At 44.0% G+C, this 15088-nt stretch overlaps 1 protein-coding gene across 7 annotated transcripts in view; it reads right to left on the reverse strand.

Moving 5' to 3' along the window:
• Positions 1-1917: 1917 nt before the first annotated feature.
• Positions 1918-15088, reverse strand: part of NEO1 (neogenin 1) — a 177251-nt gene continuing 164080 nt past the window's right edge. For 5 of the 7 annotated variants that reach the window (XM_052672230.1, XM_052672227.1, XM_052672231.1 and 2 more), the window contains 6 exons: positions 14105-14343; positions 13486-13578; positions 8874-9032; positions 7074-7328; positions 6757-6893; positions 1918-4306 (listed from right to left, as the gene is read on the reverse strand). In XM_052672230.1, the coding sequence (XP_052528190.1) occupies positions 4223-4306; positions 6757-6893; positions 7074-7328; positions 8874-9032; positions 13486-13578; positions 14105-14343 (967 nt within the window). In that variant the 3' untranslated portion in view covers positions 1918-4222. The remainder of the gene's footprint in view (positions 4307-6756; positions 6894-7073; positions 7329-8873; positions 9033-13485; positions 13579-14104; positions 14344-15088) is intronic. The other 2 variants (XM_052672234.1, XM_052672232.1) reach the window with 1 other exon arrangement.

Raw genomic sequence — 15088 nt, forward strand, 5'->3', positions numbered from 1 at the left:
TGTGGAGCTGCAGGCCTCTTGGAGGCAGCTGTGCATTGTGCCTCTGTAACCTTCCATAAGCAAACACCTCAGAACACCAGCTGGCTTTTCTTTTCCTCCCACAGTTGCACTTCCCATGTGTAGTAAGGGCAGCCATAACCCATAGCCTGGACTAGAGGAGAAGATGTATTGGTTTGACATTTTTGGCAAAGACAAATGGCACAATTTGAGCTCATGTTTTCATAGGGATGTCTTTCTTGAGATGAGCAGTTATTTGCTGTTTAAACTCGATTCTGTCTTGAGATAGGAAGCCGCTCTTAATGGGAAAAGCCTGCAAGTGTTGTATCAATTTATCTAAGGTGCTGGAGCTGCTGTAAGTCAAACCTTTATGCCTATGCTGGGAGCATAAATGCTATTAAGGAAGGACACAGTGAGGCATGAATAAAAATTAGTTTGCTGCATGAGTTCATTGCTATGCTGCTGCTGCTAACAAAAGAGTCACTAATGTCAGTCTCCGTAACTGAGGCTGAAAAGAAACAAATTAATCTTTTCCAGGTAGATGCAAAAATGGTGCGGGTTGGGCTTTGCCTTGCAGCTCTGCTTACCAGCGAGGCGTCGCTGCCATCTAGTGTCCCTGCCTTGCACTGCCAGCGCTGCACGAGGGTGCGAGTTACAGCTGCTCGTCCTTCTTTCTGCCTGGCCTAACATGGGCTTCCCGTCCCTCACCAGCACCGTTTTGTCTGGTTTGACCTCCAAAGCACGTACTGTATGTGCTGCCGGAGCAGGAATTGCTTTCACTTGAGGTCAGTAAGCAGAGATCGCATCTCTGCAGTACTGCCTGTCCATTACTGCCTGTCCATGCCTGCAGCTCTGCTGTGTCTTGGTGCTCCCAATCCAATCTCTTACATCTTTCTTCCCAATTTCTTCACTCCTTTATATGTACCCCATCACTTCTGGCACGGCTGAGGAATCTGTCAGGTTGCAGGGTCATGGAATCCTGAGGCCTCAGTGTGCTTCTCTCACTGTAACTTTGCAAGAACTCAACTAGCAAAATAAGGAGAGGGGGGAGCAGGGGAGCGAAGCAGTGCAGTAGATTGTATTCCTGTTTGCAGAGGTTGGGGGGAGGAAGGGTCTGATGCCCCCAGGAAAATGGGACACAAGGAAATGGGGAAGCTGGCTGACTTGCCAGCAGTCTGGATTGGGCATGAAGGTGACAAAGAGGATATGGCAGCATTTTGAGGGTTATGTTTAAAGAATTACAGCGTCACTTCTCTGGGGCTTACTGTCTTAAGGCTGTTTGTTCTCTGAAATGAACTTCCAGACTTGAAATCCTTTCTTCTGCTGTTTGCTTGTTACAAATGGCACTGTTGCTGTCGAGCTTTTGAGCTTAGTCAGGGAGACAGTGCTTTCTCAGGGTTTGTGAGTGTGCAGGGGAGGAATGGTGTCCTTCTGTTCCTCAGGAGGAGGCAGCTTGACCAACCACAGCAAGCAGCGCAAGCACTGCTCACCAAACCTGCTCACCCAGTTGATTAAGGGAGGTAGAGGAGTAGCAGAGAAGAGAAACTCTCCAAGCAGACCAGAATTTGATTGGATTAAAAAAAGTGTATTGGATGTCCAATACAAAATAATAAACATGAAGTTATAAAAAAAAAAAAAAAAAAAAAAAAAAAGCCATAGAGTATACAGCAAATACTACAGAAAGGCCAAAAAAAAAAAAAAAATTGTACAGGAAGGTAAATGTCTACAGCAGTCCTTAAAATTATTCTACATGAGAATCATAAAACAATATACAGGTTTGCTTTTTCCCCAAATCTCTCTGAGGGAAGCTGCCACTCAACAGCTTGACTATGACACTACAAGGATACACAATGTCCAAATTTAAAATCACAGGATATGTAAGAAAACGTAGCATTAAAATGTGAAAAAGTGCAATACAGATTGTACACTGAATTGAATAAATGTTTTCTTTTAGTTTAACCTTAAAAAACCAACTTTGAACAGTTGTTTTATCATTAAAAATATTCCCCCTCCCCGAATTCAATGACAATATTAACATTCATGGTGTTATACATAAGTAATATTCACAAAGACCCACCAGCTAAGAATACTGTATGTGTAAGATGGTATTTCTTTGGGTATAGGTAAAAAATAGGCAAAGGAAAACATCCATCCAGGAAAACGTTCAGGACAAAGTATGCTGTTGTAGGATTGAAATACATATTCTGTAGCTTATTTTGCCCTGAATTGTTTTGATTAAAAGTCCAAACATCAGTTTTCCAGGTGGCCCACAGTGCTCCAATTCATTGATTTCCTCCCTCCCCTCAAATAATAAATAAACCCAGCAACTGTGCTAAAAATGACAATACAAAGAGTTCAGGCAAAGAAAGGAAGTAAAACCACAGCCCAAGGCCTGCTGCACTTGGGACCATTCGATGGCTCTCCTCTCCCCAGCAGTGGGCACCAAGAATGCAGGCCCAGAGCTTTAGTTAGAAGCATACAAGGGATGGGAAGCAATGGAGGTTTTGTTTGTCCTGTTAAATCTCAAACAGCTCGTTCTGCTGCAGCAGGGCAGCAGTGGGCTCTACAAGTGCCTCTGGTACCTGCACTCCCTCTATTGGTGATGCTGAGCTTCCAGGAGAAATCAAATGGCTTCTCCCTGTCAGTAAGTTTTGGGTTTCCTTTCATCTTAACAGGGAAAATGCAGAGGAATCTCCTGGGCAGATGAGTTTTGTTTCTTTTCTTGTTTTTTTTCTTAGTAAGATACAGTCCCTCCTTTTATGCCATTCTTCCTTAGACTGTGGCAGAGCCAAGCAATCATCTGCATAAGGAGAAAACAGATAGATGAAGATTTTGCTTCCCCTCACAATGGATTTCCCTTTTGATTTTCCTTCCTTTCTCGACAGATACATGAACAGCACCTGAGTCACTAATACTGTTTTCCTTTTCACTTGGTTCAAAAAGAATAGGAAAAAAAAACAATTTTCCTTGCTTACATCACTCAAGAATCCTTAAGAGAAGGCTTCTTGTTTAAAGGGCCTGGGTTGGAGAAACTGCACTGGGGTTGGACTTGCTGCTGAAGGGTCCTGTGGACACAGTGTAAGGTAAGATGGGAAAATACCCTTTGATTTAGGAGAGGCCCAGGCAGCTCCTAGCACCCACAGAGCTGCCTTCAACCTAACAACACCAAAACAGCACTGTTGCCAAAACAAGCAGTAGTGGCATCTAAATGTAAGGTAACCTACTTCACAGGAGGAAATTTTTTTAATGTTTCTAAATGAGACTCACTGCAATTCAGTAACCAGAGACACAGTATGCTGGAGTTACAAGGAAGGACGGTACAGAAGATGCTTTCATTTTCTTCAGTCTTTCAAGTCAATGTAGAAAGACAGCAAAACAACAATAATGAAACCTCCCCCTGGATTCCCTCCCCATCTACTTTTCCCCACTCAAAATATTGAAACTGCACAAAAAAGCAACAAACAAGCCTTTCAAATTACATTTCAATTCAAACAGACTGGTAATCTCACAGTGATGAGAGGAGAAAGTCAGGCTTTTAATAATTATAATATAAAAATAATAATAAAAAAAAAAGCTTACAAATAACAGTGCAGCATCCCAAAAGGCCATGGATTAACTGCCAGAAGGGGACGTAATTATATGCAGAATAAAAAAACAAAATAGAACAACCCACACTGGCAATGAATTTTCATACACAATAGAACAAGCAGTCAAATGTCAGTCTAGGCTGTGAAAAACAATAGTTTCTCCTTTTTTTTTTTTTCTTTTTCCTTGATTACATTATTTTTTTCCTTTTTATATATATAAAAAAAAAAGATAAAATAAAAACACAAAATTGTACATAAATGCGAATGTCCAACACTGAAAAGGCAGGGCAATCACACCACTGAGACAAAACCTGACCAGGAAAAAATAAAACCTATGAAGTCCACTCTCTTTCCTTTTGTCTGGATGCTAGATTTCAGTCCCATCCTGCATGGACTCAGCAGGTAAATGGAACTCAGCTTGGTGTGACTTTGTTACAGGATGATGGCTGGGAAGGTCGTTCCTCTGTGACCAGCTGTAGCACAGATGCACCAATTGGTTCCTCTGCCTCCTGGGGATGCTCTCGATGTGCTGTCCCTCTTCTGTATTTATTTTTTTTTTTACTGTACAATTCCTTGTGTTCCAAGGCTGAGTCCCAAGACGTGTGAAACAATCTGGAGTCATGTCCTGGTGAAGGTGGTCATGCTGTAGTGATGGCATTAAGGTCCTTCATGAGTCCTTCCAGGTGGGCCATCTCTTTGGTCAGCTCATCTGGTTCGTAGCTCTGTGAGAGAGGGAAAGGGTTACTGCCAGGGCTTTGCTTCCTTTGGCATAAGGAACAGAAAGAAGTGCTCAGTGATGCTGGTGGAGACTGTGGCTCTGACTCACGGCTAAGCAGATTTATTGCATTACAGAAATTAATACCTTGGAACAACACTCAAATATTAAACACAGCTTTCTGCAGTAGTGATTCATAGTTTCACTGATTTTGAGACTGTGATCATCTTGTCTGTTTTCCAGGTATCAATTCCTCCTTCAAGGCAACGGCTGCATGTGTACCCAAGCAGGTCATTTGAAAACATCACCACAGCTGTAGAATTTTTTTAAAGATCACTTGTGATTGTTAACAGATGGTTCCATGACGAGCCTCAACTGTTTAGCTTCAGCTATACTGAGCAGCTCTCCTAATTTTATTATTAAGGACACTCTCACCAAGTGCACCCCAAAGCCTTTTCATAGCAAGTCTTTCCCAGTATGGTGTAGCTTTCAACTCCTTTTATTTTTTTATTTTTTGCTTTTGGAGCATTTCTCTAAATCCTCCTCCTTCTCTCACTACTATTTTCAGAGTAGAAAGATAAGCTGTGGTGTTCCAATACCAGCTGTGCTTTTGCCAAACCCAGAGCAGCACATCTCATATGTACCATTTCTACTCTGGTACATTGGAGGCACATTATGAGACCCTCTGGATGGAGTCTAATATGAAAGCTACTGCTCAGCCACCTGCACACTACAATGCTGAGTCCTTACAGGGACATCTGACACCCCTTCCTTTGCTTCCAGCTGCAAACCTTTTCTTTCACTGACACAGATAAACACTGCAGGCATGTTCAGTTTCCCAAGCAATCCCGATTCCTTCGTACCACAGAAGTCTGTTCTGCCCTATATCAAAACTGTTATCTGCCAACTGCTGGCCAACAATAAATATCAGTAAGCTGGAAATAATAAATATGGAATTGGACTCATTCCTTCAGGATCTCATAAAAGATCCTCAGGAGGAAGTTTTCCTCCCAGGGGGTGGTGAGGCACTGGAACAGGTTGCCCAAGGAGGCTGTGGATGCCCCATCCCTGCAGGCATTCAAGGCCAGGCTGGATGTGGCTCTGGGCAGCCTGAGCTGCTGGTTGGTGACCTGCACACAGCAGGGGGTTGGAACTGGATGGTCATTGGGGTCCTTTTCAACCCAGCCATTCTGTGATTCTAAGAGCTCAATCCTTTTGGATCACTTTCTAATCCTAACTACCTTCTATAATTCCTATTTTAGTGGGCATAAAATATGCACAATGACTTTATATTGTACAAATTTATCAGTGGCTATATTTATGCATGAGTATATTTAAAATATAAATCTTATTTATGAATTATAAGTATTTTGGTATCAATCCTAAATAAATCAGCAAGGAGTGACAACAGAAGGGCAAAATGCACCAAATCAAGCACGTATACAATCTCTAGCCCAGCACTTACAGAATACAATCAAGAGGGTGAATTAAAGACACCAGAATGATAAAAGGAGAGGAGAAAAAGGAAATAAGAAAATCATTCAAACAGTTACACAACAGCTAATACAAGAACTTCTTGGCTTGCACGTTCAAAAGAAAATAGCTCTTGCCTGATGCATCAAACATCCTTCTTAAAAGCAGCCTATTTTTAATGAAGCTCAACTGTTGCATTTTTCCCAGATTCCTCTCATAAAAACATATCTGTGATGTTGAAGCATTTTGGCATCAATACTTAGTTCTTCATCTGCAGTGACACTCCTATGCTTGGCAGCGACGCAGCAGCATAAGCAGCAGCTGCATGGCTTTAAGAGAATCCACGCACAGCATGCTTGCAAAATGAAAGCAGGCAAAAATCAGACGTGCAAGGAACTTCTATAGCTCCTGCAAATAGAAGCCAAAGGCATAGGCTGCAACTCCATTAGGTGCTGAAAAGAATCAAGAGTACTGCTACAGACAGATCTAGGCTTCACTCTTCTCTTCTTGTAATTGCAATAGGCTAGCAAGAAACCTGCAGCACTGAGCACAAGAAGAGAAATTAGAAAAGAAATGTTAGAGAACATTACTCTATTTTCAGCTAATAGCCTCGGGACAACCAAAATATTGCTGAAGATTTATCAGTTTTGACTTGGTGGGCTCTGTGGACCAGAATAGATGGAAGCACAGCATCTGCTTTGTGCAAACAGGAATAGAGGTATGCTCACAGGTAATCTTCTGATTTGAAAAGTACTACTCGTGCTTACATTTAGGTGCTTATTCTCTGAATTTACAGCCTTGCATAGAAGGTTTTTGCACTATGATGTTTTTATGTGGGTTTACGTACAAACAGCAGTCAGTGCAAGCCAGAAGTCTCACTGTCCTCTGCCTTTGGAAGTCTCAATGCAGTCACTACTGAAGTTCACAGCTATCACACAGACAAAGGTTGCCCCAGGAAGCTGCTGGCAGTGTCAGGGTACTTACGCTTTCCGAGTCCTCGAGCATCCTGGTGGTCTCCTGCACGTCAGGGGCACTGGGAACCACCACAGGCATGGGAGGCCGTGTTCTTCCTAAAGTCCCAATCGATGCAGTCTTCACCGAGTGAACTGGATGGGAGGGAGCTTAAAAGAAATCGTGACACAATTAGGCCCCAGTTCTCTGCCCATTCAGAAAGCAGTTAGGAGAACAAAAAGGATTTACTTCATTGCCCAACTCTACCTTACCTCACACCCCCCACCCCACACCCTTTTCTCCTTCCAATCCCCTCCCAGCTGCGCACATCCCTGCCCATCCTCACTCACCTTGCTGGGTCAGCAGCGGGGTGCTGGGCAGCGCAGGGTCGTAGGCAGAGCCGGCTGCTGGCACTGCTGGCACTGCAAAGCTCTTCAGCGGGTGGGATGGACGGACGTGAGCTGTGGGCAGGCTCTGGGCCGCATCCTCCTCCTGTGCACTGCCCAGGTAAGCACCCGAGCTGCTGTCGGGGTCCTGGTGGTCTGCACAAGGCTGGGACGAGGAGGCCGGCATGGTGTCAGAGCTCGGTGTGTTCCGAACGGATTCTACAACAGACCAAAACATGTGGTTTGTTTTCTGGAACACAAACGGTCTCTGTGGTCAAATGGAAACAAAGCAGCAGTGTTGACAAGCGCTTTTTCCAAGATTGCTGTGTTAAGCTAAGAAGTGGATTCACAAGTTGACCAAATATCACCGGCTCTGTGCAACTCTCCTGTTTGAAGGTGAACTGCAACAGCTGCCCACCAACAAAAGCTTGAGAACAGAAGGAGGCCACAGGTACAACACGAACCAGCAGTTTTGCACTGGAACAGCTGTGTGCCACAAGACACAGTTGGCACTTTGGACCACAGTGTGGGACTCAAATCTTCCCTCTCATTTTACACTTCAGTATTTCACAGTACAGGAATTGTTACATAGGTACAAGTATGCATATATCACTGCAGCACGTACAAAAGAGCCAGTTCTCTTTCCAAGATGATTGACAGACTCCAAATCCCTTTACTTGCTGAAAGCTAAAATGAAATGCCAGGCAGCAGGCTCCACCCTGAGCTGAAAGGACAAATGGGATGGCATCATGAATTCAGGACACTGTGAGCCCACTCAGAGCACATGCAGGACAAGAACTGGACAGCAAGAGCTGCCACTTCAGAGGTACAAACAGAGCAAGAGACCTCTGCCTCTAAGACACTGTCTGCTGGCATACTGCAGCCTTATAGCATGCCTTCATAAGGAAACAGGAAACAACTCTCTTGGCTCTGGCATCTTAATTAAAATTTAGACCTTGAACTAGAGAAGCTCCTAATTCACTTCAACTGCAGATGTTACCTACTTGTTTTCTATCGATGCTGTTGCTTCAGAATTTTTCACAGCACTGGAGGTGTTACAAAAACCACAGTGATGGGCGGCACTTCAAGCCTGAAAAGCACTGCACAGGAAACAGCACAATTTTCATTGTGCTTCAGGGAGATTAACCAGAGAGCCCCAGGAACAAAGTCTGGACCTTACTCCTCTCTTGCGTTTAAACACAACCAATTAGGAAAGTTATTATCAAATTAACTTGCTCAAACTGGATGTAAATGGATGTTTCAGACTCCAGGGCTGAAGGTTTTAGAATAAGGAGTCCTCCTGTTTGAAGTGTGTACAAAACATTAAAACTTCCTTTCCAAAGGGCATTATCTCCTATCGAAATGATCGATACCTGACCTACACAAGAAGCTGGTTACAGAAAGCTCAATCTAACACAAGGATATCCTCTGTGCTTAAACCCATCCCTCTGCCTCTACAGGAAATAACTTCTCCTCCATTCCTTCTCCCTGTCTTTTTTTGGCAATGAAGCAGAAAACGTGCTGTGGGTCACCTACTGAAGCAAACACAGTGCTAGGTGAAACTGCAGCTGCCATCTAAAAACCTCACAACTGTATTTTCATTCAGCACAAAGAGATACAGCAAAAGAAAGAAATGTACCAGCTGGGTCGGTCCTGCTACAAGGCCCCAGCAGAGGCTGACCAAACTCCATTCCAGCTCTCGATTTCCACATTTCACTCATTGTTCCATAACAATCAAAATCTGCCTGGACGTTTGTATCTCACCTGTGGAATTGGCCCTGTCTGAATGGGACATGGATGTGCCCATCGGCCACGGGCTGACCTGGTGATGGAGATAGCTGCGAGTTGGAGAAGCGAGGCTGCCGGAGTGGAAATGATGGTGAGGGTTATCGAGTGAATGGATGGGATGGGCACTAATCACAGCTGTGAATGAACACAAGACAGAAAAATGCTTAACATACGGACAGACGTGCGCGTGTACTGAAATGCACCACATCCCTCCCTTCTCCCACAGCACTGCTGAACAACAGAGCCAACTGCTCAGCAGATTCGTGATACCAAGACAACATTTCAGTGCCAATTTTCCAGTTCAGCTCCCACCAGGACAAGAACAACCCCCCAGAGGCAGCACCTCCATTTTGTTGCACAGCAAAATCTCTCTTGGCTGCATCTTCCAAGAGCTTTCTGTTGCACTTGAGAAGAACAAAGTTCAGCTCCCTTTAGAACTTCCACATATTTCACATGATGCTATAAATGTTAGATTTAGTAGAAGAGACACACAAGCTCAAATTCCAAAATCATTTTTGGCTGTCATTGAATTGCTCAGCTAAATGCGGCATCTTTGGTTAATTAATTAATGTAAGACAAATAAGCGTAGGAGAAGACACCCAAGGCTCTATTCATTCCCTCTGTACAGAATTAGTAAAACTCTGTTCCAATGTACTTAAACAAAAACCTCTTCTTTTTTTTTTTTTTCCCCTCTGCCATCTTCCTGTTTTATTGTTTCTGTTTGAGTCAGACGAATTTTATACTTACTGTAAGTCATCCTTTGCCCTCACCCTCCTGCTGTAACAGCAAAGTCCCACCACTCCCCACATGGGAGAAAAGCATGCATACAGTTTAATTCTTATGATTCATAAAACACTAAATTGCTTCAAATCATTGAAAGGAAAGAGTCTCAGCACAGAAAACAGAAGGGAAGGGCTGAACTTCAGCGCTACCACCAACACCATAGAGAAACAGCTGTGCTGGGTCATTCGTTCTGAACTTTTCCTGGAAATTCCCCACACATGCTGGTTTTGAAAAGCACTTTCTAGAACAGACACAAACAGTTCTGTCATTGTGACGGTGAGCCTGGTTAAGACTCCTTGCACTGATGAATACAGTTTGAACTCAAAGACCAACTAAACAAACCTGAACTCTCTGGCTCCTTCATTTCCTAGAAACCAGCCTGTCACAATGTGTGACTGGATCAGAGGAGGCAATGTGCACAGAGTTCACCTATCGGTAACAACAGATTCCCCTCTCCCATTATGTCAGCCCAACAGAAAGCCATCTCTATTATCAGCCTCCTGTAATTGCAGGTGACTACAAGAATACTGAGCGCCCGGTGCCAGATTTAAATCCTGGTGAAAGAGCTGCAAGGGGATACGGCCACAGTAAAATATGAGGTGCTGTCACCAACAGCTTCAAGGAAGACAGAAATGCTGCGTCGTCTCAAAGGGAGCTGGCAAATGGAGGAACACTATGTGAGAGCTGTGTAGTCAGAAGCCAAGGCAGAGATGACAGCCATCAGAGACACCAGCAGTCCTCCTGTGTGTTGGTGAGGCAGGAGGCACGTCCGTTGTAAGGCATACAATTAAGTGTAAACAAGATTGTAATAGCTCTGAAACACTATCCACAGCACTATCCAGTGAGCAAGGGGGAGAAGAATGACCCACAGGAAGGTAAATGCACCATCCCACTTTGCCATCCAGCTTAAGCTGAGGGCAACTTTGGAATGAATATTACGGGTTATCAGATCTGAATCACGTAGCCATCCAGCTCAAAAATCAGTGCATTGTGCCACCAGGCCTTCACGAGGACTATGACGTGCCATTTAATTTCAAAGAAGTAAAAAATTCCTATCCAAAAACAAAGAAATGTGGCGAGTTAAGAAATGAATAGGCCTCTGCTTCCTAACATCCTGCCAGAAGTTTTGTCACACGCCATTCCTGTTGCACAATTGTACGTGAAAATATAACTGAACATTAAATTATCCTAATTTAGCATAAGAGGTAAATTTGAACACAGTAGTGGGAGAGAAGAAAAAGCAGTGGGAAGTTATCTGCAGCCACAGATTTAAGCACAGGGAATGGTCCTGCTATGCTGCTTGCTGAGAACGGCCTCATGTACCAGAATGTCAGTTTTCTGCACAGCTTCTGCCACAAGTATCTAAAAGACACTCAATTCCTTAATGCTTTCACTGACCAGAAACCTACTGCAAGCCTTTGGAGCTTTTGCAAACAGGAGACAATGTTGAAGTCACAAGAACAACTTCAAGCCTTGAGCACCAGAAGGCCTTACTTCTCCCTCGTGCTGACCTGCTGCACTGAGCCAGCTGTGTCTGTGCATCACCCCTCCTCTCTGTGAAAGCAGCACTCTATAAGACAGGGAATAGCAGGTACGCTTTTCAAACAAACACAGCAGAGCTGGTATCAAAATAAGATGTCAAAACTAGGTTTGTTGCTGCAAGGAAAAACCATATCCACAACCGTATCTGTCAGCTTCATCAGATCAGCTTGAATGCCAGCAAGCAGTGCACTTGGAATATGTTGCCTTCATAAGATGTGTGCCACCACTGCACCTATCAAGCCTGTCAGCTGCACATCTTCCATCCTATGTGGGGCTGATCAGGTAAGCTGCTGAGTGCCTTTCTCACAGAATTAACATAGCGTGAGGCACAACACTGCTATGCTACTTCTGTGCAGCATGCTTCAGCACTGGCTGCTGCGTGTACTCTGATGTGTTTGTCCAATGCTGTATCTCATCTGGAGAAAAACACACTCGTCAGTATCAGAGTGCAAAGGAAGACTCCGTGCAGTCTGCATTTCTATGGGGTCTGAATGCATTGTGGAAATCATCAGCTGCAGGCACCTTGTTGGACACCCAGCTTTGACAGCAGAAAAACTTTGAAGAAACAAACCAGAATAAAGGTGATTAGCATCAATCTATCCTCTGCTCTTCCTCGATACATGTAAAACTTGGAGAAAACAGGAAGCAACAGACTATTTACTTTAAAGCAAGAAAAGTACATATTACTCCTGAAATACAGTTCAGCTCCTGAGTTCCAGTCTAGCTGTTGGGAGATTTAGCAAAGACCCTTTTCATCTCAGAGTTTTATTATTTGTAGAACAGAGGTATGCTCTAATGCTTAAAATATTTCATAGTAAGAATAAGAATTTTTGTTGAAGCAATAGAAACACAAGTTAGCACTTCTGCTCAACAGATCATTAACTGATAGGGAAGCACATAAATAAGAAGTAACACCAGACAGCCTCCTCATTTAGAAGTCTGCTCTGCCAGACCAAAAGCCTCAGCCCCTATCAGTGATAGAAACACGTTCTACTACATTAGTGTAACAGACATGCTGTGGAACAGTACTGCTGTACCTACTGCAGAGGCTCCTGGTATCCTTTAAAAAGGAAAAAAAGAACAGCATTACAACTCAAAGCTGTTTCTTCTGCTCAGTATATTACGGAACTATCTCACCAACAGGGATGCCTTGCATCGAGCCAGCCATGGTGACACACTGCTGAGTTCTCATCTTCCCTCACCGGGTGACTGAGTTGTGTCTGAAGCTGCTCCTGAGCCACTGCTGTGCTCTGCTGTACATTCATACTGATGTCTGTTTGCCTCTTGAGGGTGGGCTCTAAATTATAGACTAGTCAAGACTTCACAAGGAACTGAGCACTGGGGAGAAAAGTTCTGTTTGATGTTTCGGTCAATGCAGGTACAGGAAAACACGGCCATCGAGGAAAAAGTGAACGTGATTCCTTTGAAAGTTTCAAGATGGTGCCAGTAACTCCATACATTTTCAAGCTGGAGAAGAGTCAGCAGAGATTCCCCACGTACCGGTGCTGGTGGGACTAGCTTTAATCAGTAATCTGTGTTGCTGACTCAGGCCCAGAAGCAATCAGAGAAGTATTTAAGATTAGGATCAAGGGGATGGAGTAGCTGCCTCATGAAGAGAGGCTCAAAAGGCTGTACTACATGGCTGGGAAGAAGATGACTAATGGTGGAGATGAATCCAGTGGAGACTGACCAACCCTGATACTAGAACGACAGATCACTTGTTGAAGCCAGCAAGAGATTGGTTAAAAAAAATACAGTACGAATAACTATATGAGACATCACGTTCTGAATGTCTGGAACTTGCTACCATGGGAGACTAGAAGCAGACAGCAAATTCAGAAAAGGGTTAGACCTGTTCAGCAGGTCAGTAACTAGACCACAGAACTCTTGGTGGCAACGTATCCTCTACAGCTCCCGTGTTGCAGCTGGCAGAACACAAAGAGGATGGACCACAAAAAGCAGCCAGGCTCACATCTCCCTAAAAAGCACCTGCAATTGCCACTGCTGAAGTCTGAGACAAACTGCTGGACACGTTCCCAATTCACCCCCCTTTTGCAGTACACCACCTGCTCACTCAAACACTGCCTTCTCAACAGGGGATTTGGGATGCTTTCTTTGAACCGTTTCCATTGCAGATATGGGAGAATTACTTAGGAGATTCTAAGTCAGAGATGAGGTCAGTGTGGGTGTGTGTGCATACATATCAACACGGCTTGTTTGAGTGCTCCCGGTTCCAAGGCAGCGAGGTGGGCTGTAGACTTACGCTGAGGCGGCTGAGAATCAAAAGGCATCATCATCTTGGGCCTCATCCCCCTTCTTCCTGCCAGCGTGGACATGCTGTCCTCCGACTCATGCCCTGGAGGAAGAATAATGAAGGTTATTTTGCACGGCAGCAAGACTTCTGTGATACCATACCAAAATGATTCCAATCCTCCTCTCATTATTTCTGGGTGTGTAGGAGGGCTCTCCTGTTGGGAAGCATTTTTGTGACTCGCAATGGACAAAACCAGCTTTTCTATCCTTCACCAGGAGGAGGACAGTTAATGTAAAGCTTACTGGGCACTGGAAGGGCTCTACAGGCCATCAGGCTAGCACAGACAGACTGCATGCTTGACTGCATGCACTTGTTGCACAAACTACTGAAAACTGATCCGTTTTTACGGAAGGAAAAATCATCCAACACTCGTGCTTCCGTTTTCTCACTAAAACATGCGATTCTTCCTTGCACAGAGCTTTATAAACTAAGCATGAGGCAAATTAACTACTTGGAAATTAAGAACAAAGAAATAACGATGGCCTAGAAAACTTGAATAAAGAGATTTTGCCAGATATAGTAAAATATGTTTTAACACTCAGGATCAAAGTACTTGCTGACGGCTCACCTCTGTAGGAGTTCCGCCTTTGGTGAATATTGCTGTCCATGGAATTATCAACTGGGGTGATGTCCTGGGAGTTGCGAGGGATTGGGGTGTCTGTCATGATCGGATTGGGATCTGGAGATTTATCAATGGGTTTTAGCTCCAGTCTTTCATGATGGATCCAAAGGTCAGGAGGCTTGACATCTTTGGAATTCCCTTTGTACTTGTGGGACCCGTTCACTGATTTGCAGGCAGCTCGTTTCCTTGGGAGGGAAAACAAATACCATGTTCTTAGATGTATGCTTCCCTTCACTTGGTGGAAAAAGGCAAATTTTCATTGAGATTTCTTTCTGATCTTGCATCCAGCTGAGCGAAAGCCACCCACTGGGCAGGAAGCTTTGAATTTTACATATAAGCACATCTGGCATCTCAGAGCATAGCCCTGCATATTCCGCATACTCTGATGCAGAATTCTCTCTCAAATGGTACACATACTGCAGAACTGTGCCATACACACAATGGAAGTCTAAGCTTCCATTAACAATAATTAAGTTTCCAGTGCTTATAGCTATTGAGGGAATATTCTAAGCATGAAGTGCATATACACCATGCTGTGCTGTACTCCAGGGCTTATAAACAACCTCAAACAATAGCTACAAGAGCGTGGAAATAGCCCATTGCCCCAAAAGCATGGTTAACCTGAAGACTAATGACAAGAACATTCATTTTACTGCTGTTCAGACTAGACACAACTAACCACAGCACGTGTGAGGCTCCTTGTTCCACATTTGACAAGAAGGGTTTTTGGGAAATTGAAATTTAGAGCTCTTGCACTGTACTGCCCACATACTCACTTCAGACCTTGGCAATGACAGAGAAAGGTGTCCCTTCCAGGAAGGGCAGTTGCCAGACATGGCTGGGATATGTGGCTCAGATACCTGACCACATTCCATTCTGAAAGGATTTGCATTTTTGCAGAATGGTTCAGATTGAGCAAAACAAGTGGAG

Source organism: Tympanuchus pallidicinctus, unplaced genomic scaffold (assembly GCF_026119805.1).
Source record: "Tympanuchus pallidicinctus isolate F22 unplaced genomic scaffold, pur_lepc_1.0 scaffold12, whole genome shotgun sequence".
Lineage (NCBI taxonomy): Eukaryota > Metazoa > Chordata > Aves > Galliformes > Phasianidae > Tympanuchus > Tympanuchus pallidicinctus.